At 39.4% G+C, this 27973-nt stretch overlaps 1 protein-coding gene across 1 annotated transcript; it reads right to left on the reverse strand.

The window, feature by feature from the left end:
* Nucleotides 1-67: 67 nt before the first annotated feature.
* Nucleotides 68-27855, reverse strand: LOC139745489 (ventricular zone-expressed PH domain-containing protein homolog 1-like). Its single transcript, XM_071655881.1, has 12 exons — nucleotides 27502-27855; nucleotides 21427-21571; nucleotides 14690-14867; nucleotides 14056-14219; nucleotides 12126-12335; nucleotides 10895-11109; nucleotides 9004-9773; nucleotides 8188-8330; nucleotides 7470-7604; nucleotides 6106-6220; nucleotides 1164-1300; nucleotides 68-298 (listed from the first exon to the last, which is right to left on the reverse strand). The coding sequence occupies exons 1-12, from the start codon at nucleotides 27708-27710 to the stop codon at nucleotides 68-70; spliced, it is 2652 nt and encodes an 883-aa protein (XP_071511982.1). The 5' UTR covers nucleotides 27711-27855.
* Between the last annotated feature and the right edge of the window lie 118 nt (nucleotides 27856-27973).

Consider the following 27973-nt stretch of genomic DNA (forward strand, 5'->3'; position numbering starts at 1 on the left):
CTGACCCCACAAAGGGAGCATAAGATCTGGACTTGGAGGATTCTTGTCATCATCATCATCGTAGCCATCATGTGGTGGACTCGTTGTCGCCATGGAAACTACTCTGGCGCTGCCTCATGGCCAGCGTCAGGCACTGGACCCACTGCTCGGCATTGGTGCCATCGCGTGTCTTGAAGACGTACGTCTTGTGGTCATCCGTGAAGATCTCAAAGGCTTTGGGGATGCTGCGGTCCCGCCGTCTCAGCGTCTTGACACTCTGCACCTTGCTCAGCTCAAAGGGGAGGGTTCCAGTCATTTGCTGTGGGGACGGCAAAGAAAGCATAAACACAAAAAAATTATCCCTGTGTTATTTCCAATATCATGTTTGTCAATGATCATATCTACAAAGTTTTTTCAGGACTTACTTATGACACATTTTTCTGAAACCATGATTATCTTCAGATAAATGACTTGGACCAGCAATCATGATCATTTAATGTAGGACTTGGACCAACAATTGTGGTCTTCTGATAGAGGACTTGGACAAGCAATCATGGTCTTCCAATGCAGGACTTGGCTCAGCAATCGTGATCTTCTGATAAGTCCTTGGACCAGCAATTATGGTCTTCTAATGTAGGACATGGACCAGCAATCGTCATCTTCTAATGCAGGACTTGGTCCAGCTATCATGACCCCCTAGTGTAGGACTTTGACCAACAATCAACTATAATGGTCTTCTTTTGATAGACTTGCACCAGATATCATGTATTTCATATTTTGAAAATGTTTTAAATTTAAAACAAAACTGGGGGTTTGCACATATATTTTGAAGATAGGAAATACATCAATTACTGTGTTGGTCACAGTATGACTGCTCTGTCGCATCCCAAATGGGAAGTCAAAAACAAAGTCTGAAATCCATGAGTGTACTTCGAGTAAAAGTCCATGGTTTAAATTTAGTCAATGGGCTAAAAAACACAGGCGAACAAAGTTTTCCATGCACATACAAGAGTCAGGATATGTTCATGACTGCATATTTGTTAGCATTTATGACTTGTCGTGCACATCAAACCGATTTGCATAATCCATGGACTACCTTTAAGCTACCTTTGTGAATTATATGTGCATGTATTTCAAAGGGCTATGAGAACAGCAAGGATGTAGAGCTTGGGATCTCCACTCACCGACTTATTCTTGCTGTAGAGGAGCCTTTCACCAGCCAGCGTGAAGTAGCGAGTTTTCCAGCGTCTGAACAGCTTCCATCGCACTTTCTTCTCCTTGAGTTGGCCCTCAATGAGAGGTTTCCCTCCAGCGATGAGATCTGAGTCAAAGGTCAAAGGGTCAAAGGTCAAGAAAGAGTATAGCCAACATCAATAGAAGATTGTTTAACCCGTTCCATACTGAATTCTGAAATGCCCATAGACTCAATACACAGGCCACCAGGTTCCCGTACGCAACGGGTTAACTTTCATGTCCCTCGAGCAAAAACATCTACCTGATAGGACAGTCATAGGCATTCATTCCATGCAAGGGATTAAATGGTGCATCCTGATCATATGGCATTGAGACACACAGACATCCTTAGAATATGTGGTATGTGGAGCTATTAAAACAGGATATATCCTTATTTTTATGTATTTTAAGGCTTTTCTTTATTGGCTGAGACTGAATTTATCATTCAAAGAGGAAAAACAATTTAAGAACGAGACATGAAAACTCGTCACATTGAGGACGAGTTAGGTGATACGCTTGGGGTCATCAGATGACAGTCATCTGTGATCGACAAAGAAAAGAATGTGATATAGGCACCTTGAAGTTATATTGAGCGTGCATGGGAAACCGTTTCTGTAACCACTCGGCCACGGGTCATGAACGGAAATGGTTAGACAAATAAAAACAACAATGTATAGATATAACAGGGGGAAAGTCAATGCCCACTCAACTAACGTGGCCGTGTGAACATCTATTGCATTGCTAGACGGAAAAGCGGCCTTGTAACGACTGAGGTCGCTACAGAGTTGTATGCCATTTCTGGCAACTTGGGAAAAATACGTCCCGCAGACATAAAACCTATAATCGGCTGGTTTTCATACCTTGCCTTTAATCACAATTTTCAGTGTAATGACGTCATCAAATTACAAAACAATGACATCGTCTTGAAAGACAATTGTTCAAAGTACAACACCTCAGTCGTCGTCATTACATACTATGATCGGTTTGACAAAGTCAACCTGCAAAATTTTGCTGCAGTCGAAGCAATGTGGTCTCCAACACACAAAAAAGAGGGATATGGCGTGTGTGTGTGTCTGTGTGTGTGTATAGGTGCGTTTATATACGAACGTGATTTCTACATGGACGAATATGTAATACAAAATTGAAGAAAAAAAAGTAAAATAGCTAAGTATTTTGTTTCGTGATCTTGTGGGGTTCGAACCCGCAACCTCAAGTCTCTGAGACGTCGCCTTTATCCACTCGGCCATACGTCTCGACGAGAAAATATGGGGAACGTAAACTTATGTATGTGAAAGATAAATGAGGAATCGTTTTGTCCACATTCCATTTTCATTTTCAGTTTTAAACTGCAAAATTGTCAACCTGATGAGGAGATTTGAAAAAAAAATGCATGTTTACTGCAGCTTATTGTCTGAGCTACCACATACTTAAGTTTGAGAGGAAATGGAGCAAAATCAGCTGAAATAAAGGTGCTTAAACGTTGTCAAGTCAATGCATGTTTTTTAAAAAAAAAAAAAATCACCTCCCATAGACATAACATGTCAACTTGTCTGATTTTGAGTCTTTACCTTTAATCACAATTTGAAGTATGATGGTAAGTCTTTTTGAACTAAGAGTGTGGAACGGAAGCTTCTACGTGAAAGATGAATCATGACGATCACCCGTGACCGACACATCTTCAAAGGGATCAGTTATTAGAGGTGGAAGCCCTCGTGCCAAGATATTGTCTCAGCAATTCCAAAGCAATGATACCCTTACATTTAGGTATACCATAATTTCCCTCTGAAATCATTGGTATTATTCATGTACAATTGCTTGCCTTGTCCATAAACTTTGCTTTACAAACTTTCAGTGAAAGGTGTCATAACATAATTCTGTAACTCCATTAGCAGTGATTGACTACATAAATAAAGATATATCAAATTGAACGCTTAGCGCGTATAACTAAGGGGGATTTTAGCCTGATGCTGTGTTATTCACTGCTCAGAAACCAACAATACTCATCACCTATGGTTACGTATAGAGAAATAGCCATGACGAAAATAAGGTTTTCCTTTTCTTTGGCAGATAGACACACAACCCCTTTGAACACACTATAATTGACAAGGAGGGACATGAAAAAGTTCATTACTACTACTAAACAGTGATGCCTTCTACTCATGTGGCACAAGATACTTCTATAGCAACATAAAACCTGTCTACAATTCCGTTATTGGGTCAAACAATAACAACCTGGAACATAGGCGCCGGAAGTGGGGGGGCAGGGGGGGCGGCCGCCCCCCCAATCCAAAAAGTGGGGGGGGGGGGGCAAAATGCATTTTTGCCCCCCCAAAAAGCCCCCCCCCCCCCCCAAAAAAAAAAAAAATAATAATAATAATGATAACAAAAACAAATGAATAAACAAAGAAAAGAAAATAAAAATGTATATATATGAATAAAAGGGAAAAAATATGGCTACAAACGGCAGCTTTTGGACTGTAAAATGTCAAAATTTTCAAGCTCGCTCGCTTCGCTCGCTCGCATCCAGCAGTAGAGCCCGGTGCGCCTCCCCCTTAATTTCTAAAGCGAAAAACATAGCTACGACGGCAGTTGTTGGACTCTAGAATGTCAAAATTTTCAAGCTCGCTCGCTTCGCTCGCTCGCATTGAATCGTTATACCATTCTCCTAATGTTACTGACAGTAATTGCCAGTAGTTGCACCCGATGCCCCCACCCCTTAATTTCCAAAGCGAAAGATGAATATAGCTACAAACGGGAGTTTTGGGACTGTAAAATGTCAAAATTTTCAAGCTCGCTCGCTCGCATTGAATCGTTATACCATTCTCCTAATGTTGCTGACAGTAATTGCCAGTAGTTGCGCCCGATGCCCCCATCCCTTAATTTCCAAAGCGAAAGATGAATATAGCTACAAACGGGAGTTTTGGGACTGTAAAATGTCAAAATTTTCAAGCTTGCTCGCTTCGCTCGCTCGCATTGAATCGTTATGCCACTCTCCTAATGTTGCTGCCAGTAATTGCCAGCAGTTGCGTCCGATGCCGCCCCCTTAATTTCCAAAGCGAAAGATATAGCTACAAACGGGAGTTTTTGGACTGTAAAATGTCAAAATTCTCAAGCTCGCTCCAATTGAATCGTTATGCCATTCTCCTAATGTTGCAGCCAGTAATTGCCAGCAGTTGCGCCTGATGTGCCGCCCCATTAATTTCCAAAGTGAAAGATAAAGCTACAAACCCCAGTTTTGGGACTGTAGAATGTCAAAATTTTCAAGCTTGCTCGCTTCGCTCGCTCGCATTGAATCGTTATGCCATTCTCCTAACGTTGCTGCCAATAATTGCCAGCAGTTGCGCCCGATGCGCCCCCATTTATTTCAAAGCGAAATATGTAGCTACAATTAAAACTCCAGTTTTGGAACTGTAGAATATCAAAATTTTCAAGCTCGCTCGCTTCGCTCGCTCGCATTTTATTGTTATGCCATTCACCTTATGTTGCTGACAGTATATAATTTGTCGATCGTTTCACACCGTCATTCCATAATCCATGTAAGGAAAACTTACAATGTTCCTCAATGACTGCGTTGTTGAATGTATCACATTCCGTAATGTATTGTAGTCCCATTATTGCTCACGCACACACGCACAAGCATACAGACCGTCAAAATTACTTTATGGTTCCCCCCATGTTTCGACCCACCGTACGCCACTTTACACACACACACACACACACACACACACACACACACACACACACACACATATATATATATATTTAGAGTATGATGACGTCATCAAATTTCAAAACCATGACATGGACTTGAAAGGCAAATGTTCAAAGTAAAACATATCTGAATTTGGGGTAATATCAAGCTTAAACAATAGAGATACGAGTAAATGAATGTCAGAAACAGTACCTCAAAAAAATTAATTCCACTTTTTTGATTTCAGATGATGATATGATGACGTCATGAGTTTTCCTGGCAATATTGGTACTTGAAACGTTATTTCCAATTCATATGCTTTTGTAATATGCAATAGAAATATAGGGTCACCAGACGTTTTAAAGAGCTATGGCGACATAAACAAAAACATGTTTTTTCACTATATTTGCAGAAAGACGCGCGCGCGGAATTTCAACTTTGACGCCAGTGCATTCCTTTGTTATAGGTCAAAATCGATCGGAAATCAATGGATATTGTTACTCAAAGTATCAGAAATCCAAATCAGTCAAAAAAATTGCATTTTCATGTTGGTTACGCCCTCTGCGCGCAAAATTGCGCGGACGGACGCGCACGCGAGAAAATGTTTGAAACGCTTAAAATTGTCTGAAACTTCGAGATTTCCCATTGGGAAGTCGTTTTGAGCCTTTTAAAATTTTGACGCGCGCAAACGCGCGCATAATGATGACCTGGGTAACTAGCGTTAAAAAGTGAGATAGATCGTGACCTGAACTTTATGTCCACCGAAAATGATACAGAAGTGATATCTAGTTATGAAGTTATGATCGATCATGTGACAAGGTCCGAAAATCACAAAATGGCGCCTAGATGACGTCATAGATATGTTACTGTCATGAAAACCTTATTGTGCCCAGATATTGTTATGAGACATGTTGACTGAAAATGTCATGTCATTCCGTAATGTCATTGTTGAGATATTGACGACACAAAATGTGGCAGAAAGAAAGAAGAATAAAAAAAAAGAGAAATTTTGACAATCACAATAGGTGATACGCTGATAGCGTATCACCTAATAATTTGGAATATGATTTTGTGCATTAAATGGAGTCCACAGAGTTTATATGTAGCACATGTTGTTATCATATGTCTTGAAGTTGTGTGTGTGTGCGTGTGTTGTTATTCCTGGCAGTGGATTGACACACATGTCTCCCCAAGATTCTCACCCATTCTCCTTGGATTACTGCACAGAAAGCACGCCCACTGGGACAGCTGGGGGTTAAAGGTGAACATGTCGTAGTAGCTGGCCTGGCACAGCTGCCGGATCAGACTCTGCTGCACCTGGGGATGAAAGAACACTTGATTAACCCCTTACATGTCCAGACATCTAGCTTAGCTTGCCAAGCTTTTTTTTCTGTAAGAATTTGGTAATCCTTCCCAACTTGACCTTGTTGCAAGCCAGCTAAGCCACTAATGTGTAGCAACACGGCTCTGTCCAACAAGAAAGCCATGACACAATAGGGATAAGGGGGATTTGGTAATCTTTATTACTTGACAAATTTAATTTCCAGATGTATGTGCCGATCACAGAAGAAAGGATTCTAGCAAAGCACAAGGGTCAGAGGAATATAAAACATTTGGCAGATTTTAGGTCTATATGGCAGATGAACTTACAGCAAAGCAGACTAGAACCTTGAATAACAATACTTGGCAGTATTGATATCTATCATTTTTATTTCATTATTGGGTGTCAAGAAGTTTTGTTTCTCTTTCCATCTCTGGTCAAGACAATTACAGACAGTATGAATGCAAAATTGAGCAGGTGAGTAAAAGTGTAAAGGTATCCTCTAACTAAAAAAAAAGCATTAAAGTGATGAGGAAAGGGAAGATTGAGAGCAGGCACAGACCATTTGTACCATCACAAGAGCAAAATGACAGAGATCTACACAAGTTTGCATTAACATACTTCAGATGACATACTCAAACATCAGATGGCCCTAACAATTATATTTAAGGCAGGGCTCGACACTAACGGTGGCCCGGTGGCCCGGGGCCACCAAAAATGAAAGTCGGGCCACCAAATTTCAAACAAGGGCAAATTTGGTGGCCCGCCTCGGGCCACCAAAATTTTTTGAAAAGTATGTCAATAAATTTGTAACTTTTTGCGCCGGAAATTAGCAGTTAAATTTGTTCAAAGGATGGATGAAAAGGACTGAATGAGTGCCTGAGAGTGAGTGTTGCAAGTTTGTTGAAGTTTATGAGTAGATTATGTCCAACTTCTAATTCTTACTATCATAAATCTTAAATATTTGACTCATTAAAAAAAAAAAGGACTTTTAATGTTTTTTATTGGTTTTTTTTTCGGGACACCAAATTTTTCTCTCGGGCCACCAAAAATGTGAAATTTAGGATTTTGGTGGCCCCATCGGGCCACCAAACAAAAAAGTTAGTGTCGAGCCATGTTTAAGGTAATATCATTTTAAATAAAATCCACAGAAAACTCCATGAAATATTTCCCCCAGACTGAATGAAGATTAGATGATCACTGCTTAAAGGCTGGGGCGTCACGGGTATGTGTCTGCATGCCTACCTTGGCATGGGGGAAGTTTTGGATGATGAGTTTGAGGAAGGTCATGTTCCCTCCCACTGTCTTCTGCTTCTCCAGGCTCTTCTTGAGGCTCTGCACCGCCTTGTCCTCATGGGAGACCGGAGTGGGCGAGTTGGCCTTGGCAACGGGAGGTTGGAGAGATGCAAAAACAGATATCATACACCTCATTTTTTTCTACATCATTTTTTTTTGTTGAAAATCTCAAAAAATATGATTAATGAATTCTGCTACAGGCTGGATAATTGTACAAATATCACACAAAGTTAATAGTATTGGTTTTAAGTTGTGAATGTCGGTTTAAAGTATTATGTTGTGATGGTATATGTTGTATTTTATGTCAATATGTTTCAGTTCCAGTTTGTGAAATGTCTTTCAGCATATTTGAATGTATTTTATGTACACCTGTTGCAATATCGCAAGATTCCATATTAAGTACAAACTAATCATCGATACTGTTGTGCCATACACATCATTGAAATGAAGTATATAAATTATTGTTAGTAAAGTTGATATTAACTGTTAGCAAAGTTCAACAATGACCATGTAAACCATAATATACCCAAACACTAACAAACATACATACATACATACACACACACATACACAAACATGTACATACAAACTTACATACACGATATTCTTACACATAGTTATGACCATGGTCATTTTTTTCTTTTTGTAAGAATCTTAATGTACTCACTTGGAGATGTAAGTATTTGAGATGTATCCAGGGCACCATCTGCTTCGTCTCCATGGAAAAAGGCACGTTGCTATAGAGACAGTGGGGACCTTTCATGGCACAGTAGAAGTCTATTCTGCCGACAGGCCTGCTGCGGTCATCTTCTGTTTTTGATACATATTTTTGTTTTTGTTTTTTTAGGGGGGGGGGGAGGGGGTCACGAATGTCAAGGTCAATGTCAACATAACAAGAAGAAAATAATCTTAGATCATTATTCTACTCTAAACCTCAATTTCCTTGGTGTTGTTGAAGAAAGTTATCTCGGGCTATTTTGCTGTAGCGAAATACTGGTTGCAATTTTGACAAAACTCTGAGACTTGGTCACTTTAGTCATTGCTGCTGTTGTCTTTAGAGGTGCAAGTAAAAGAAAATGTGATGCTGCCGTACCAAATGCAGCTCTATTGTGTACATTGTGCAGAAGAATACAGACATAATCTCAAAGGACTGAAACTACAAATCTATGACCCATTTACAGTCACAACTGGAAAAGAAATGGGGTAGAGTCATATCAATTCAAAAGGCATGCTGAATACGACAAATATCAAGAGAGAAATGGGATCTACTCACAAATTCTGTGCTTGTGTTTTGAAAGTGCAAAAAAATTGATCATGATATACAGTACTCAACCTACAGGCCTGCGACATCTTTTTGTCTGGTGATGTAATAGAAATTTAATCTTTCCATTTGGCAATACAAGCAAACAGATAAACAAACAAACAAACAGGTAGGTCAGAGGATTCAGGCAAATGTTCAAGGCCAGATTTAGAAATCTCTTACCCTGCACTGTGCACTCCTCTGGAACCGGTATCCTGTCCTTGATGGACTCCATGTAGCTGATGATCTCCCGCTGCCGCTTAACGATGTAGGTCTGCAAGCTGCTGTCGCGGTTGCTGCCCCCGCTCGCCAAGGAAACCCCTGTGCCCAGGGAGGCAACCTCGCTGCCGGGGGAGAGTGTCGACATCGGCGAGTGTGACATGTAATCGGGCGAATGCCCTTGCACGTTTGTGCTCGAGTGTGCGCCGCTTCCATTGCTGTGCACAACAGTCTCAGGGAACCCAGGTGCCGTTTTTGGCGCCGAAGGTGTACCCCCTGCTAAAGGAACCTCACTCTCTTGCACCGCCGCACCGTGTAGGCTCCCCTTGCTCCCCCTTTGCTGCCGGTTGATCTTCCGCTCCACCTCCGACTTCCTGGTGGGAGAGGTGGCCTGCTTCCTGGCCGCCGACTGCGGCGCCGTGGCACCGCCAGATTGCACACTCCCCCTGCTGTCTGAGCGCCCGGCCAGCTCCAGGACACCCAAGCTATTTGAGTTGGACCGCCCAGCGCCAAGCGGCGAGTGGAGATGTAATGCTTGCTCGGAGAACGAGTGTCCTGGGTGCCGAAGTGGCTGGATGCCGCCAGACATTTCGGCGCCCATCCGCGTGTGAGGGCGCCCTTTCCGGTACTTTCTCCTGTCCTGGTCTGAGATATTGGTGGTACTGAAGGGTTTGTGGTCCCGAGTGAGATGGCGGGGTTCAATCATACTCACTGGTCTGTGCAGGAGATGCTCACTGGCAGTAAAACACAGGAGGAAAATAAAAAATTTACAGTCATTCTTTATCCTTTAAACTGTCTGTGGCAAGGGGCAACTCCAGCCAAAATTCTTCGGCCAAGTGTGTACTTACATAGAGATCAGTGATAAAGCTATAAACAATTCCTTATGGGGATTCTCCAATATATCCGAGCCAGGTCAGCCTTCCCACTCCATGTTATCCACATGCTACTGGTCTTCTAGGAATTAATCTGGAAACTTTTCTAAAAATTTTATACAATTTTTATACTTTAAGCATCAATCAATTGCAAGGGTTCCACAAAAGTAGACTTTGTGATGGTTAGTGATTACGATTTGATCTTGCTTGAATAAAAAAGATTAAAAGATTAAAAGATTAAAATGCTTACCCAGTCCCAAGTGTATCATATACTGTCAGCATCAAAACCAACCTGGAAGTATATTCATAGTACATATACCACATAAAATGTGCCTCACACTCGATGCAATAATTCATTATAAAGAGAAAGTGCATACATGGGGGGGGGGGGGGGGGGGCAGTGGCGAGTCCAAGCCAAAAGACACCAGTTGGGTGTTTCACAAAGAATCTAAGTTGATCTTAAAGGCACATGGTCCCAGTGGTTTAGTCAAATGCGTACATGGGCGCACGGCGCAAGTTTCCTACAGAGACCTACGCTAACAACTCCTCTTTAGCGCTTACACTGTGACCCATTTCCCCGAGTCCGAAGAAGTCTGATCCACTGTAATTAGTGGTCCGATCACAGTTCGGCTCATGATTCGGCTGAGGGGGATGAAAGTTTTAGCAAACTTCTTTTGTGATGTCATAATAAGAAGCACATATGCACGCACCCTGGCATTACTACAGACTGCGTGATGCGCAGAGAAGACTACAAAGGCAACATTACCTAGCAACATCTACGCGCTTTACTCTTGATGACAGCTCAACTTCGGCAATCTTCATATCAATGCTAACGGTGATCGGCAGTATCATCAATAGCGCCCTCTACACTACCGGGACTATGCGCCTTTAAAAGTTAATATGCCATCCTAAGTTGATCATACGATCAACATAGGTACTTTGCGGAAGACCCCCAAGGACACCAACTCCACCCACTCACTCACCTGCCCACCGTGTCCCTCTGCAGCTGCTGGACAATCATGCGGGCCGCAGTGGAGGGACTCTGGCCCTGCTGTGAAATCTGCTGGATGTAGGGGGCCAGGAGACCCTTGTAGTGGTCCCCGATGCTCTTGATCTCTATCAGGATGGCCGGCAGGGCCGACTGGTCCACACAGGCCAGCAGCTGGACCAGGAACTGCACGCAGGCCTCTCCCGTTTCCTGGGATCATGCGGAGGGAGAGAAGGTGCACATTGCACATCATCATCAAAATCCTGCAAAAGTCCTAGGAAATGATCTACGACAATATTCCATTTGATTTCATGCATTTGTATATGCTTGGGTGCATACTTCTCCAAAGTTAGAAAAGGAAAAACAAAATGATAATAAAATGAAAATAATTGTGCTAAGACCTACGACGAGTTTTGACAAAGCTCTAATTGAAAATGGCATGGAGGTTACCGTATCTCTATCATATGAGCATTGATACAATTTACTAAATGTTTGGGTTTTTTTTTCCAGGAAGCATATTGCTAGTTCAACTGTGTTTTTTCCCTTCAATGGTACTTTATCAAAGCTATCACGATATACTAATATCTCTAGTTATGAGCGCCTACTGCCTTGTATAACTGTATTGAAAAAGAAATTGCAAGACATACAAAATATATACCATTATACATACTCAGTGCAAAACATCATCTACCTTGCCGATGGAAATCCAATTTTACTTTCCACTTTTATTTACAGTTTCAAGAAATCAATGTTGCCTGGAAGAGGAAAAGGACAATCTATTGTATGCAGACTTCATATCATGACCATAAATCCAAAGCATCAATGAGCCATCAATGTGCACAAGTCATGATGAGCTTGACTTTCTTCAAGGAGGTCCCTCACCGCCAACTGAGGTCAGAAAGGAAAACACATTGTGTACACATGCTGTGTTTGGTCTTTATTGAAATAAAAATTTCATTTGAGCGGGCCTTGCACGGCAAAGGTCCACTGGCAGTAATGTAAAACCAGAAACATACGCAGCGTAAAACTTTCACTAATTGGAGCCGACGGCCTTTTTCGCAGTGAAACTTTTGCCAATTCCTACTGGCATTCAAAGGGTATTGCACACAAAACCTTTCACGTGCATTTTACTTTTGCGAATCTTTGCTCCTAACAAAATTTGTGAAAGTTTCATGCATGCTGAAATTTCTGGTTTTCCAGTATCTATTGTGATACACGTCACTCACATAGTTGAGTTTGCCGACAGCGCCGAAAATCTTGCCGGCCATGGAGAGGAGGGCGGGCTGGCGCTTGATGGCGTCCTGGAGCTCAGCGAGGCAGTGGGTGAAGGGAACTGTGTCTATGGACGCTATGTCCAGCAGGGCAGAGAGAACCGTCTGCGAGGTGGCCGCATTGTTCAGGTTGTCCACCAGCACCGACACGTAGTCCGTCAAAATCTGCAAAGAGGAACGGCAAAAAAATAGAACCCTATTTCAGATTTGAGCATTAAGAGGGTGGGTTTACTAACACATAGTCTGTCAAAATCTGGCAGTGGAAATAAAACAAAAGGCAAAAATTTGAACCTCATTTCAGATATGCATGAGATAGGTGGTTTTATCAACATGTAGTCTGTTGACATTGTGACAGTGAAAACAAAACGAACAGCAAAAAAAAAAAAAAATAGAACCCAATTTCAAATGCACATTTAATGGCTGTTTTTATATTTCCATCAGATCTTAAAATTCACTGAAAGTCACAAATGCTAGAAAAGGAGAATATCCCATCCAACTATTATTTACTACATGCTGCACGACAGATTTACCTGAATGCATCTAATTTGAATGGGGAAAAATATATTGATTTTACAGGAAAGCTGGTTGCTTTATAAGCCAACTGATCATCAGAATAGATAAACTGCCCTCATTTATTGCTGTGAAGTGATGAACTATGACAATGTTTTACTACATGCTGCAGTCAAGCTAAATGCTGACCTACTTTAGCAGATCCGTGCTTACTTCTTATTTATGGGAAAAATGAATTTCCCCAAGGTTACATTTTCCCACTGAGTGATCAGCAAATATACTATAGCTATGGGGGGAATTTATCTTTATCTGTCTTTCAAAATAGTTTTGTTACTGCTTGAATAGGGACCGTGTGACATTCACTGTTGTCATAATAATGTGCATCAGAGAACTACAACCTTGCCTGGAAGATCAATATTATACAAGGTAGTCTGTATGTACTCAAACAAATGGTACATGGTCTGCCATGCACTATTCTCCATTATATACCTCACTTGACAAATCCTCAATTCTGATCGGCTGAAATTGGGGAAATAAAGTCAACAATTGACTTCAATAGCTAAAAAATAGTACTAAACTGTCCCATAGTATTAAACCACCCCATAGTACTAAAATGCCCTATATTACCAAAACCACCCTCTTTTGACTACCATATACACGTACTGTAAATGCTTTGCTTTCATGGAGCATGAAAAATGACCCTTGTCCAATAATGTGACCTCTATTCAACATCTATGACAGTGCAGACAACAATTTGTCCACAATGTAATAATGTGTGAACTGGTCAATTTGGAATTGGAAGGTTAAATATTGCCACTTGTTGGTGCAACATGACATTTTGCAATTTGTGAGGCCTTGTAAAATTTCATTTAATTTTATTCCTTATATTAAACAGATTTGGACTGTTTTTATCCAGGGCATTGTTGATACAACTGCCTCTCGGGATTTCAACTCCATGCTATGACCCTCAAAGCAAGCTCCTCAGGTCATTCAATCGAGATCCCTTGGGGCAATAATGTCAATAATGCCTTGGAAAGTAGTCAGTCCATGGTCCCACTTCAGAAATGATGTACAGATAGCAAATCTAGCTAGAATAGGAATTTCACATAGCAACAGCCCATCAAGAAGCAGGATTCTTGTCATCACCATGAAACTTAAACATTGCAGTAAGAGTTGCTATCATAACTTTATTTTTGTTTATGAAATGGGGCCTATATCTGTATACTATTTGCATCCCACATCCTCATGCATAATTAGCTCTTTTGCACATCTACTTCAACATGGCTGAAGGCCACAGTGCAGCAAATGGGGGCAATTATGCCTTCATGGGGACACATAATCAATTAGAGTGCATGTGATATATGGTACATCTTACCGCTGGTTTCCTCTTTGCCACAAGAGCAATAAGCTGCAGTATGTTTGACTTCTCATTCTCGTCACATTCTGGGAGGATGGAGACCAACTCTGAGAGGCAGTTCTCTATCGGGCCGGGATCCTCTGTGTAGATCTGGGGTAGGATGCGTGTCAGGGATCGGTTACCTGGGGGTGGAACATATGTACCAAAAATTCTCAATTTAGATGTGAATTCCACATAGTATAGAAATGAAGTTTAGGTCTAAACAAGACCTGGGAAATTGGTTCACCATCCATATTATGACTTTCTAAGTAACTAATAACCACTTACTACAATCTCACACAGCTAAAACATGGTAAATATTGTCAAACATGTCTTGAAATGCAGTTTTTCAAGTTCCACTTGATGAAGCATTCATTCTCACAGCAATGTGTTTTATGAAAATAACTACCTTGTAACATAACTCCTCAAGTCATGAAATTCAATCAAATTTCATTACAGGTTTTCATGATGAAACAGATTTTTGCATCATATCTATTTCACATGGTAGAATTCGAAGAAATCCAAACCGATTCACAATGGGATGACACTTGGTATTTCCCAAAAGCTACCAATCTTCCTTGAAAAAATTTGACCCCTTCATGATGGCACAAACCTTGCGTGATGCTCTGGATAATCTGGTGGCAGTATACTGCTAGAAGATGAGCGTTCTCGATCGCTGCCAGGGCCAGGTAGCTGGAGACGTTGCGTATCAGATCGCGGTTGCCATGGTGAAGGAATCGCACAGCTACAGGTAGAGCCAGCTCCATTACACTGCGCTTGCCATAATTTTGCTGCAAGTCGAATAGATCGAAGATGTGATAAGAGAATTATCCTTCTCCCCCTCTCTCTGTCTCTTTCTTTAAAGTGTTTAGGGCTCTGTGAAGCTTGCCCACAGCAATTTTTCTTTAAAGGACAAGTCCATCTTCATATACATGTGGATTGAGTGCATGCAGCAATATTAGTAGAACACATCAGTGAAAGTTTGGGGAAAATCGAACAATCTGTTCAAAAGTTATGAATTTTTAAAGTATCTGCGTAGTCACTGCTGGATGAGAAGACTACTGTAGTGTATGATGTCATATGCGTACAACCATATAAAGAAAATAAAAAGAGAATTTCACAAAACTTTACTTTTTGAATAAAGTGCACATTTCTTCGACTTGTTACTGACATGATGTGAAGGGTAATATTATTCCCCCTGCCTTCTGAAAGAGAGAAGTCAAGTGTTCTTTTGTTTGCGAGAAATGTGAGAATATGTTGAATTTTCTTTATTCTTTCTTTATATCGTTGTACTCATGTGACATCACAAGCTATAGTAGTCTTCTCATCCAGCCTTGAGTGAACAGAAACTTCAAAAATTCATAACTTTTGAACGGATTGTCTGATTTTCCTCAAACTCTCAATGATGTGCTCTACTAATAGTGCCGCATTCACTCAACCAACATGTCTATGAAGGTGAACTTTTCCTTTAAGACCTCCTCCTCCGAACCTCTATACATATCGAGGCTTTTACAATGATAAAGGGAAACCCGACTCTGTGTTTGTCTTGACTTTTTTAAAAAGAAAAAGTCAAACAGATAATTCAAATTTCCTTGGGAAAAAAAGAAAGAAAATAACAAAAAGTCATGGAAATGTGTGCCAAACAAGTTTCTGCAAGAAAGTAAATATCAGTCAGGAATACATATATGCAACTTTAAACATGGCGATGATTTCATTCCTTCACAACTGTCATATTAATTTGTTCATAACAAATCTGATATCATTTTTTTTTAATCAGTAGTTCGGCAAATATAACCCATTTTCCTAGCAAATTCATCATCACTGAATGCCAGTGAGGGATATGATTTCTTCTCCTTCAATTTATATACCGTAAACCGGGGTGGCTTTGGACAAATTTGAACTATCTTTATTAATATCTTCATTAAGAACAAAGGAATTCTGGGGTTAATGTGGGGGTTAACAAGTACTAATAAAGAGGATATCATGCCATATAGAGACTTCTTCAGTTTATTCTATTTTATGTTAATTTTTTTTGGTCAAAGTTTGTCCAAAGTGCCCCCGGGGTTCGGGGCAACTTTGGACAACCATAGACACCTTGTCAATATACCCTGCAGGATTGTTGAGTGTCCAAGGATAAACTCCCTATGGGGGTTGTTTTGACTACTAACAAGTTTTTAAGAAAGTTTTTACAACTCTAATATGTTGAAATGTTTCATAACAACCAGCAAATATGATTTACAAAATACACATTAATGAATTATACATTGTGTATGGTGGTTTTTAGAAGCAAAATTCTGCAGTAATGAACATGTGAAGAATTTCAGTTTAAAGAGGCATTCACAGATATTTACTTGCACAATTTTTTCAAGATACTAATACTAGAATTACTGGTACCCCTACATTTGAAAATCTGAATTTTCAAAAAACCTGAATATTCATTATAGTTTAGAACAAAAATGAAAAAGGATGCTACTTAAACAAGGCACTGCATGAATTTTCTTGCAATTACAATGTAGGATAGTAAGCAACTTTGATCACATGGATACAAAGTGAGGTACATGTATTGTACAATGTACATGTACCATCATTGAGTTGTCAAATTCTACAGATGTTAATAAGGTAAACTACTATTTAAATGGGTCATGGATCATTTTCATGTCATTTTAAAGAATAATTTGGGGTTTTACCCCAAGAAATGCATGTACACATGAGGTTGGCCAGATTCAAGTACCGGGGTACTCTGTAGTTCTACAAGAAAATTTTGTGATTTTCTTTGAATGTTGTTCATTGTAACTTTAGGTCAGTTTGAAATGTTTGCAAAATAACACACTTTTATTTTTTTTAAATGCCTTTGGACAGAAAGAACAAAATTGTCTACTAGAAACACAAGGTTTTTATTGGCCGCCCTAGTTATCACAAGTTTAAAACCAATGTCTACTGGAAATACAAGGTTTTCCTCGCCCTAGGAATCACAAAAGTAAAACCAAATACAGGAAATATTTGCTCAAATTCTTGGACCTAGGTTCACAAAATGAAAACCAATGTCTACTGGAAATCTTGTGTGCCTGTGTGCCAATTGTTCAGTCTGTTACACAAAGTCCCTCTTTTAACGTTAAATTCTGCGCATGCTTTCCTGATCGACATTCCATTTTTGCAAGCTTTCACAGCATCTTTCATGCTTTCTTCTGAAGAGTTTCTATAGTCTCTTGACCTAGATCATCTTTTACATGATCTCCCCATCCTGACTACCTATTTCATCTGTAAAAGAAAGAAAAAACATTGCATAGCCGTCGAACATTTGGTACTTTTGTGGTGTCCAAAGTCACCCCTAAGTGACCCCAAATCCTGGGGTGAAATTGGACATGACCTATTTTGAAATTTGTAAGGGTGGTCAGGTATCCTGAGTATACAGGTGGGTTCATGACCACTTCATGTTCACTATCCAACAAATAGGCTTGAGCTTCCATAGTTCTGTATTTCTAGAGTACCAAAAGTTCGACGGCCACAAAATTCAAGCATTCCATTGACCCTACAAAGAAAAGCCAAAAAAACATATAAGGTAATGCAATATACAAGAGAAGTGCAGTCATTCAAATATTCACATATCCCCCTTTCATAACCTACAAAAATATTTTCAGAAAAACCAACAGCAAAACAAATGTAAGTGAAACAATCTTTTTTTTCTGAACTGTCCAAAGTCACCCGCCTGTCCAATGTCCCCCCAGTTTACGGTATTAAAAATGATAATCTAAACAATCTCGGTGGGTACAAAACTACAAGTAGGAGCCTTGCACGGCCATGATATCACCTCATCTATGTGCAGATAAATGTAAAGCATAATCACTATTCTGCAAAAAAAATACATGTGAAACTTTGAATATTGTACCCTTATTTTTTGCCCAAATCTTAATGAAACTTCACTATTATATTTGTTTAATTTTCAACCTTATTTATCCAAGTCAACTTGACCATGGTATGCCTTTAAGAATAGGCTGGACGAGCATTGGAAGAATTGTGTATTTGACTACGAGTAACTACTGCTGTAAAAGTGGATATTTTCGCGCGACTAATTTTTCGCGTTCGGCTGGGTAAGAAGAGTTTCGCATGTTTTTCATTCCGCGGAATCCAGACATCAACTACTGGAACATATGGCAAGCAAAAATATTCGCGTGTTTTTATTTTCACACTGATTTCGGATTACGCGAAATGCGCGAAAATTTCAACACCGCAAAAAATTTCCACTTTTACAGTACATTTGGTCCTTGGTCTCAAGCAGTTTTTACAACTCCTTGCAATATGTAACATGTCTCACAGATTTTTGGAATATCACCGAAGGTATGTTTGATTGAGATTAAATTAGCCCAGGCTATACATTGGAAGGATCAAGAGCAGCCGAGGATACAATCCTGATCGATGAACAGGCTCTGACCGAGAGCATTGTTCCAGAAAAGCAAAGGAAGTAAAGTAAAGTATGGTATGGATTCTCTCTTCAATTCCAGACTGTGCAGAAAGATAATTCAATCCTGAGAGATTATCTCACTGTAGATTGTATCAAGCAAGACATGGCACTGATTAAAAGGGACAATGCTTGTTAAATACAATGTGCATCAACATTCCACAGTCAAATTCATACGACCTTGTCAATATACCCTCATAGTGTATGTCAAACTCAATATGTCCACAAAATACACAAAAAGGTTATGAATGTACACACACACAAAGGAGAGGACATTACGATACAGAATTCAACTTCATATGTATGCATAAGTCTTTGAAGTCTTCCACAACTTTTTGAGCCAATAAACGTGGGATGTGATTCCCTGTACGTAGTCTCATTTCAAGGAGCTACAAGAGACAGAAAAGTTTACTTTCTGAGGCTGCTTTTTCCATCTAATCAAAATCCATTTCTTTCCTTTTTTTTTCCATCACCATCACATGGACACACACCTTAAAGGCATAATTTACCATTTGCAGAAGAAACAAAAACCCAGCATTAGTGCTTGAAAATAGTTCTAAAATGTGAGTTAGGGATAGAAACAACCACTGTAAAAATTTGAATATGTTAAATACACAAAATGTAAACAATAGTTATAATAAAAATGTTTCCAGACTAAACCATCTACAGTTACGGTTTAATGAGAAAAATACTGATATCCCCTTATATTTTAGGCTTTATCGCAAAATCTTATATGGTAGGATGTTTTATGATACAACAGACCTACATATGCATCAAACATGATATCTTGAACATTTTTAAATCACTGCTCCCAAAGGTAAATATGGACTTTAACTCAAAGCATTTCGCTTTTTCATCATACCAGTCAGAATCAATATCAAAATGCAGCTAAGGATAGGCACAAGCTGAAATGCAATTTTTAAACATTCATGTCAGTTCATAAGCCAGAAGGTATGTCCAAAGAGTGTGGCACGTGCACTTAAATCAAAATTATCTCTACTCAACCGTTTAAATCATAAATCATTTTACAGAGATATGGCTGTAGGAGGATTTGGCTTAAGAGGATCAAAATTTCTGATAACATCGTGACTGAGGATTACTCAGTCCTCAAATTAGCACTTTTGCATGTTTACAGTACCTCCCTCCCAAGCAAAAATGTTTCTGTCACATACAATTGATCGTTGAACATGATATGAGGCTCACAGCCCACATGAAATCATGTACAGCATCTAACATTTCAATGTCATCATTTGACTCACATTGGTAAAGATATTTTTGCATGCTAACCTGTCAAGTTTGATCAAAAGTTTATAATATTGAGCCGAGTAAACTTGCCTCCTCTGTGGTTAGTATACTACAATGGGAATATTTTTTAGATGAATAAAAAAAAGCATGGCTTTGTACAAAGTCTGCTTATTAAAATTCATCAATTGTTATCTTTATGATGTACAGTACATGTACAGCATAAGATGTGAGCATACAGATGTACATCAAAAATATCTTTTAACTCATTTCCTGTACGAAAAGAGATTAGAATTCGACATTATTTGCAATCATGAATGGTTAATTTGAATAACAAACATCAATGCTTTACTGTTGTCTCCTTTGAAAGCCAGGTTTCACATAGACCATGTTTACATTAATATGCAAACTCGCCAGGTTTTATGTATAGACCATGCTTATCATAAATGCAAACTCTGTGCATGCTAATCAATCACATGGACTATCATGCACAGCTGAATTAAAAAAATGCACACTGGAACATGATAATAATCAATCAGATTTTTCGGTTGACTTTCCAAACCTAAAGCTTTCTTACAGGTCTGCAAATTTTGACATTTCTTAAATCAACTGTGTATCGTTTTGATGGTCAAAAACAAAACGCCCAATTAATTTTAATATTGACTGTGAAAAACACACACACACACACAAGCTGCATGAATTAGCTACTATAATACAGACCATTTACATTTCATACTGGCACTGCACATCAAAGAGCCTGTTTGTTCTTCTCACTCTTCATAAAACAAACAAATCCGAAGAAAACAGGTTTGGATTTGGGTTTCTCTCACGACTTTACATGTAGGCTTTTTACCATCTGTAGTAGATTTTATGTACAATACATGACAACACAACATGTCCATGATGATATTTCTAGCTATGTGTAGATCATTAAATCAAGTAACTTATTGGCTCTTAAGAAATCATAAATGTCCTGATCATACAGATATTTCATAGTTAATCTGGATCAGTGGAGGGCCGGGGGGCATATTATTGGCGATGGCAACCATTCTTTGATGAAGCAGTCGTTAGTTCCATCTATTTTGGAATATAGCCATCAATCAGAATGTCTGCATACAAGAATAGATATCAGCTAACGAATCCTGGCTGCATGGAAGCACTATTGATGGATTAATAGGCTGCATAGTAAACAGATCTTATATGTTTACTCATGAACACACTGACACGCAACGACCATCACATCCAATTATACTTGGGTTATGGGGGTTTTGCCAGCATGAGAAATCTTGCCCAAGGTTTTCATGGTATTTTGGGTAATGTGACATTTTAGCATGCTTTCATCTGACATCTCCATGAAGGAGGAATTTCCTGTGTTCTAAATGGAGGTGAAGTTTTCTGACAATTGAAAGTAAATGTTTACAAAATGCTGTAGTCTACTACAATGTATGTTTTCCACACACAGTGTGCTACTGTACATGTCATATAACCGGAAATTTAGTGTTCTAACTGTATCAAATGAAGTTCCATAGATACTGAAAGAGCTTGCAATAGGTTTAATTGTTGCTGGTTGGTGGAGAGGGGCTGAGGAGGTGATGTGAATGGAGTGGGGGAGGGAAAGACAGTGGTGGGGGGAGGAGGTACGGGAAACTTACCATGAAGAGGCAGCTCATGACATCAGAAGCAATCTTGGCGTGGGGCGGGTCCTCGTCTCGGTGCGAGAGCTTGAGGTTGTGGTGCAGACACGACTCCCACAGGGACACCAGAGCTCCTACATGCTGCTCTATTGAGCCAGTATCCCTGAGAATAGAAGCAACGACATAATAAGCACGAAGTCTATCACATCATGAAGAAGTAATCAGTCTACTCTATTCAAAGGGAAATTCCATTGATCACAATATTATGCTGCTTTGAAAGAAACCAGAAAAAATTAGAGAAGTAGACAGTGAAAGTTCAATGAAAAAAAAAATCAGGCACACATACACACACACACACACACACACACACACACACACACACACACAAATACTTATGAACAGTAAAAGTTTAAAGAGTAAAGCAAAATGGCAAATCTGTGTGACAAAGGTGTTGAGCAGCTCTTCATGTAGCCTGTACACAAAAAATGACCAATTAAACCTTAATTTTTCTTTCAAGAAAAATTTTCCCCAGACGCATTCTTGTTATATTTTGTAAGTGTTACATTTTGTGCATGTCCTCCTTAAATTCTGTGTGTAAAACAAATGGAGAGCTACTCCACACCTACATCACACACAGTTACTAATTTGTCTTATTCTCTAAACTATTACAAATTACTGATAACTTTTTTTCGTGGGTCTGATTTTGTTCTAAAATTTTTGCTGATCAACTTCTCTGATTTTTCCGTTTTCAAACAAAGCAACATATTACAAAGTAGGATGGAATTTTCCTTTAACCCTAGAACCTCAGAGGGTGTGTATGCAATGTGAACCTCTAATCAAAGAAGGAAACAGTAAATTACATACTGTATACGCTATAATTTTCGCGTACATAAATTTTCGCGAATTGCCGCTGTCACACATTTTCGCGAGTGGTTAAATTCGCGATTGGGGGACCAGAGAAAATACTAGTATGAAGTGGCAAAGAAAGTGTGAATTTTCAACTTACTAGCAAATAAGAATGATACTAGTTATACACTGCATGAAAAAGACTTGCCAAACTCTGCGAACTAGTAAGTTAGAATTCAACATTTTTGAAGTGGTCAAGTCCATCGCGCTAGATTTCTGACGAGTGGTCCCCTTGCGATAATGGATTGGCTCTCTACAGTATTCGTAAGTAGACGTGGACGTGCTTAAACAAGCTTAGCCAGTATGGTCTGTTCGGTAAGTAAGCCGTGACATGGTAGCCTATACTAGTACTGACATATTCGTATCATCAAGGCAAAGGATTCATTTTGGAAGGTAATATTTTCGCGTGTTGTTAATTTCGCGAATAGCTCCCGACTCGCGAAATTCGCGAAAATAAAACCCCCGCGAAATATATAGCGTATACAGTACTCAATTTGCATGAGTTTAGGAAAAAAAAAAACCCTCATCTATAAGTATTTATGGACACAGTTGCAGAAGAAATGCATAGACTGTCATTGTTGTCATTATCATTTCAGAGAGAAAGGTTAAGGTAGTTTGACCCTTTTAGCAATTCATTCAGCCAGAATGCCATATATCAAATTTTAGCCATTTGTCTATTTTTGCCATAGTAATGCACTTGGGATTTAGGATTTAATTACCTTTTTTGTGCAAATTTTCAACTCTCAAAATTCCTCTTTACCCATATCCACCCACCATTAATAATCATGGTGCACTTCAAAATTGATATGTACATAAACAGATCGATGCCATATGTGAACATTCATCAAATAAAATGTGTGGGAAGTGTATGAAAAGTTACTTTATAAAAAACATGCTTTACTCAGGGGAGAAGTTCTACATTAGCACCAAAACAGTGTAATCGGACCATACATATTTATCATATACTGGCATTTTTAATTTTTTTGTTTTCACTTATTCCTCTTTTTCATTACAGGTAGGAAAAGAATACACTGTATGTGTTTGAAGTTGTTGTCTTCTTAAATAGTCATAGGAAAAGTATTTAAAAAAAAAAATCTTATGACCAAGTCAAAATGTGCTGTTCAATCAAATTTTCAACTTTTTGAATTTTCCTACTTGTGTAAACAAAACTGATAACTAGTGAAGCATACAGTTTTATGACATAAAATACCACACAGAAATTTCATAAAAATAACTGTAGAGCAAGCGGAGTTAGAAGCAAATACTGCCTTCATACCATAAGTTATATACAGTGGAGTGATACTAGTATTTTAAAAGCTTTTCTTTACAAATCATGAATTAATAACTAAGATCATACATCAATCAAACATGTACAGAGAGCTAGTAGAAAGTAATATACTGATACGTCATATGATGTTGAAGAGCTTCTTGAGACTGATGGGTGTATAATTTGCATTTAAAATATCTTTGTAAGGGAGTTGGCAGGCAAATTAGGTAGCAGAAAAGCAGAAAATCAGCAACAGACTTAATGTGTTCTTGGGACTTACAAGGTGATTGGATGTAAACCAGCTCTAGGTTCCAAGTATGACCACCTACACTGTAGATCTCAGAAGCTGAAGCAAACACTACTTGTTATCATTTTTTCCCTTGTATTCACAGGCAACCTTTAGAGGCCCGGTCCCACTGGCCGATGGACACAAAACGTATGCAGAAAGGACACAGCGGACAAGCAAAATTTCGGGAATGGCTCCATCCGCTTTCATCCGCTCCAGAAATTGACAAAAGTGGCGAAAACTGGGGAAAACAGAACGGAAAAAGAACGGACGTGTGTAGTAATAGTATGTAGTGGTGATGTTAAACAGATGTTCATCGGAAGCCTAGCAGATAAAAACGGATGTTCATCGGAAGCCTAGCAGATGAAAACGGATGTTCATCGGAAGTCTAGCGGATGAAAGCGGATGGAAGTTGATGACAGCTCCGAAGGGGTTACCGGAGATAATTGCGAAACGGACGCATAGCGGAAAGAGCGGATGCAGAGCGGATGAAGCGGATGCATCACATACGCCTAACGGAAACAAACGCTTTGTCCGTTCTAAATACTTTATATACGAGATGCATACGCTTGCATCCTTTCTATTTCCGTGCTATTAACGATGTATAGACGTTCTATGTACCATATCTTTCCTCCCTCTTTCCGTTTTCAGCTGCAGTGGATGTGAGTTGCGAGGATGCCCAGAGGATGCACAGAGGATACAGCGGATGTTTAAAGGACAAGTTCACCTTCATAAACATAAGGATTCAGAGAATGTAGCAATATTAGTAGAACACATCATTGAAAGTTTGAGGAAAATCAGACAATCCGTTCAAAAGTTATGAATTTTTGAAGTTTTTGTGCAGTACTCGCTGGATGAGAAGACTACTGCAGTGTATGAATAACTTAGATGTCACATGCGTACAACAATATAAGGAAAATATAAAGAGAATTTCACAAAATTCCATCTTTTGAAAAAAAGTACACATTCCTCTGACTCGTTACCGACAAATGTTATGGGTAATATTATTCCCCCTGCCTTAAGAAAGAGGCAAGTCAAGTGCTCTTTTATTATGCGAAAAAAGTGAAAATATGTTGAATTTTCTTTTACATTTTCTTTATACTGTTGTACGCATATGACTCACAAGCTGTAGTAGTCTCCTCATCCAGCGGTTCCAACACAAAAAATTAGAAAATTCATAACTTTTGCATCGATTGTCCAATTTTCCTCAAACTTTCACTGATGTGTTCTACTAATATTGTTGCATTTTCTCAATCCTTATGTTTATGAAGGTGAACTTGTCCTTTAAGGGATGATAACGGACATACAACGTTTGTTGCTCGTATGTCGCGGATTTACATCGTACATGGCGGAAAGTTCATCCGTTCTAAAAGTTTTAAGCAGCTTAAAACTTTTTGCGCCGATGAAATCACAGTGGACGGATGCTCGATGGATAGAGCGTATGAAACATGTATGCAATGAGTACACAGCGGATGCGTAGCGTTTTCCAACGGATGGCAAGATTTTTTAACGTTTTACATCCTCTTTGCATCCGTAAGTGCAGTGGGACCGGGCCTTAACATTAATTTGCTAGAACAGGTCGTACAGCATGCAACCAGAATCCTACTTGTATACAGTATGTGTGGGAGGGTCATAAAACATGCCCATATTGTAGAAGTATATCACCTTACTTTTTGCGGGGGCGGGGCAGAGTGGGAAACCTGTGAAGCGAGTTTATGTCAGGCACATTAAAGAAAAAGGTGATTCATAATATACCCTTGTGGTTTACCACATGGGACTGTTCAAAGTCAGTGAATGTCTTCCACTAGACATTTTTATGTCACATAAATGAGAAAAGATCACTAAAATCAGAGTTGACCTTAATGTTAAATACAATGAGCTCCTTTCTTGTTTTGCCCCCCATCCCCCCCCCCCCCCCCCCCCCCCCCCCCCCCCCCCCCCCCCCCCACCCGCAACATTTAGGAAGCAATTCACTTTGATCCTCTTTTTAGAAATCACTCCAGATCATGTATGGAACATGACTAATTTGATGGCATTGAAGTATCATGTTATGAAATCATACAATATTAAAAGACCTTTTCATGCTTTCAGTGAATGCCCTATGCAATAATTTTTCATTTTAAAAAAGAAGCATCCCAATTTCTGGTAAGAACTCAAACTTACTTTTATCCAATGCTGCACATTGGCACTGGTCTGATGGTCCCTGACCAGTAAAAATCACTGTTGGACAAGAAAATTTTTCAGGAATGGACCAGTAAAACATGGAAAAACTGGTTACCTACTGGTCTGACCTATCTGTTGGATCAGTAGGGAAAAAAATGGGTATTGTGTTCAGCCATGTGTTATCATCAAACATTCTTCTAGACATGTGGAAGAAAAAACGGTTTTGCATCTCATAGAAGAAAAGATACATTTAAAGGGATCGTATAGTTTTGGTCGAGACCTAATTTCAGGTTTCTAACATTTTTTGGTGAGATAATGAGAAACCTCTTATGAAATATGAAAGAGCATGTAATTCCACAATGAATTCAATGTTTATTTGATGAAAATTGGTTTTGAAATAGATGAAATATCCAAAACAGAGCGATTCTGATAAAGTGTGGGACCCACATTCTATTACGATAGCTTTGTTTTACTTTGTTTTAGGATGTTTCAGTCATTCCAAACCCGATTTTCATCAAATAAACTTTGAATTCCTCTTAAAATGGTATGCTCTGTACTATTTCATAAGTGTTTTCTTGGTATCTCGCAAAAACTTAGAAGCCCAATTCTCATCTCCACCAATATTATACAACGTCCAAGTAGATCCTTGTAATTTGATTGGAGGATGGTTGGTGACGTGATATTCAATAAGTACTCCATTCAACGCGCCGTGCAATTTTGGTTCCATTTTTGCGTGCAACTTGGTTCTATTTTTTCGTTCTATTCCACGGTTCGAGAAATTGTACGGTACTGCGTGTACCGTGTGTTGCATATTGAGGATCGCATGCAGCTAGCGCAGTGTACGTGTGCGGTACATGTATGCACGTACGTAGCCTAGGCCTACGTAGTGCTAGTGTATGTGTATGAGCGCTAGTATAGCTGTGACCTGCTACTAGTAATATCTACACTGATTGCACAAGCCAGAAAGAGAATCACAGTGGATCCACATGTAAGTATGGCTATATTTTTCATACATATAGACTTCTAGGCCTACTTAGACCAAAAAGATCTACTTGGACGTTGTATAAATCAAATAGTGTATGGTCTTTACTCATGCAATGGAATGAGATTTCGCACTCGGTGAAAGATGAGGCGCACTATTCAACTCGGCTTCGCCTCGTTGAATAGAGCGCCTCTACCTTTCACCTCGTGCGAAATCTCGTACCATTGCACTCGTGACCATTCACTATTTGTATACTGTACCATCCCTTTAAGTAGACAAAGCCAGAATTCTTAGCAAGTCCCAATGAGACTTTGAAACTGAGGACTTCACATTTGATGCAGACTTCTACCATTTGCGCAATCCAATTTCTAGTAATTATAAAAGGCCATCGTTTGCTTTAATACTGCAAATTTTGCGAATAAATACAGCAAAAGTCGAATGAGCTTATCGCTTTGCATTTGAATGAGAAAACAAATGCATTTACAATACCTGATGGCAGTAGTGACACGAGTGATGCATATTTCCACAACTGCCTGGTCGTTGTCGCTGCGAACATAGTTCTCGCACGAGGCGATCTCCTGTATGCAGTAGAGTGCGCCAGACAAGTCATGGACGATTTCCGAGTCTGGGATAGAGAAGAGGTCTCCCGCACGCGAGAGGTCCCGCCGCGACAGCACTTGGTTGAAGAGTTCGTGCATTATGGCATTATTCACTTGGAGATGTCAAAAAGGCACGATTTGAAATGAGGCACATCACACAGTAGGCCTACAGCTGTATATCCAACTGTGGAACACTCTCTAACGTCGGGTGTGGTCATCTGTCATCATATCATATGCCTTTTAGGAAAGCCTGTTGATAAAGCCGGAGAATAAATCATCATTGATCAATCAAAAAATGGGAGAATGTGTAAATCTTTCACCAAATATATGGATCAAGTCAAACAACTTTATACAGGGTACCA

Source organism: Diadema antillarum, unplaced genomic scaffold (assembly GCF_040938485.1).
Source record: "Diadema antillarum isolate AM-2024a unplaced genomic scaffold, OU_Dant_1.0 seq00001270_RagTag, whole genome shotgun sequence".
In the NCBI taxonomy this organism is placed as follows: domain Eukaryota; kingdom Metazoa; phylum Echinodermata; class Echinoidea; order Diadematoida; family Diadematidae; genus Diadema; species Diadema antillarum.

Excerpts from the sequence above, each read along its gene's own strand:
- LOC139745489 (XM_071655881.1), bottom strand. The coding sequence starts at position 27,710 with ATGCACGAACTCTTCAACCAAGTGCTGTCGCGGCGGGACCTCTCGCGT. Across the intron at positions 14,868-21,426 it reads TCATGAGCTGCCTCTTCATG|CAAAATTATGGCAAGCGCAG; the intron begins GTAAGTTTCCCG and ends TTCGACTTGCAG. Across the intron at positions 8,331-9,003 it reads AGAGGAGTGCACAGTGCAGG|AAGATGACCGCAGCAGGCCT; the intron begins GTAAGAGATTTC and ends TATCAAAAACAG.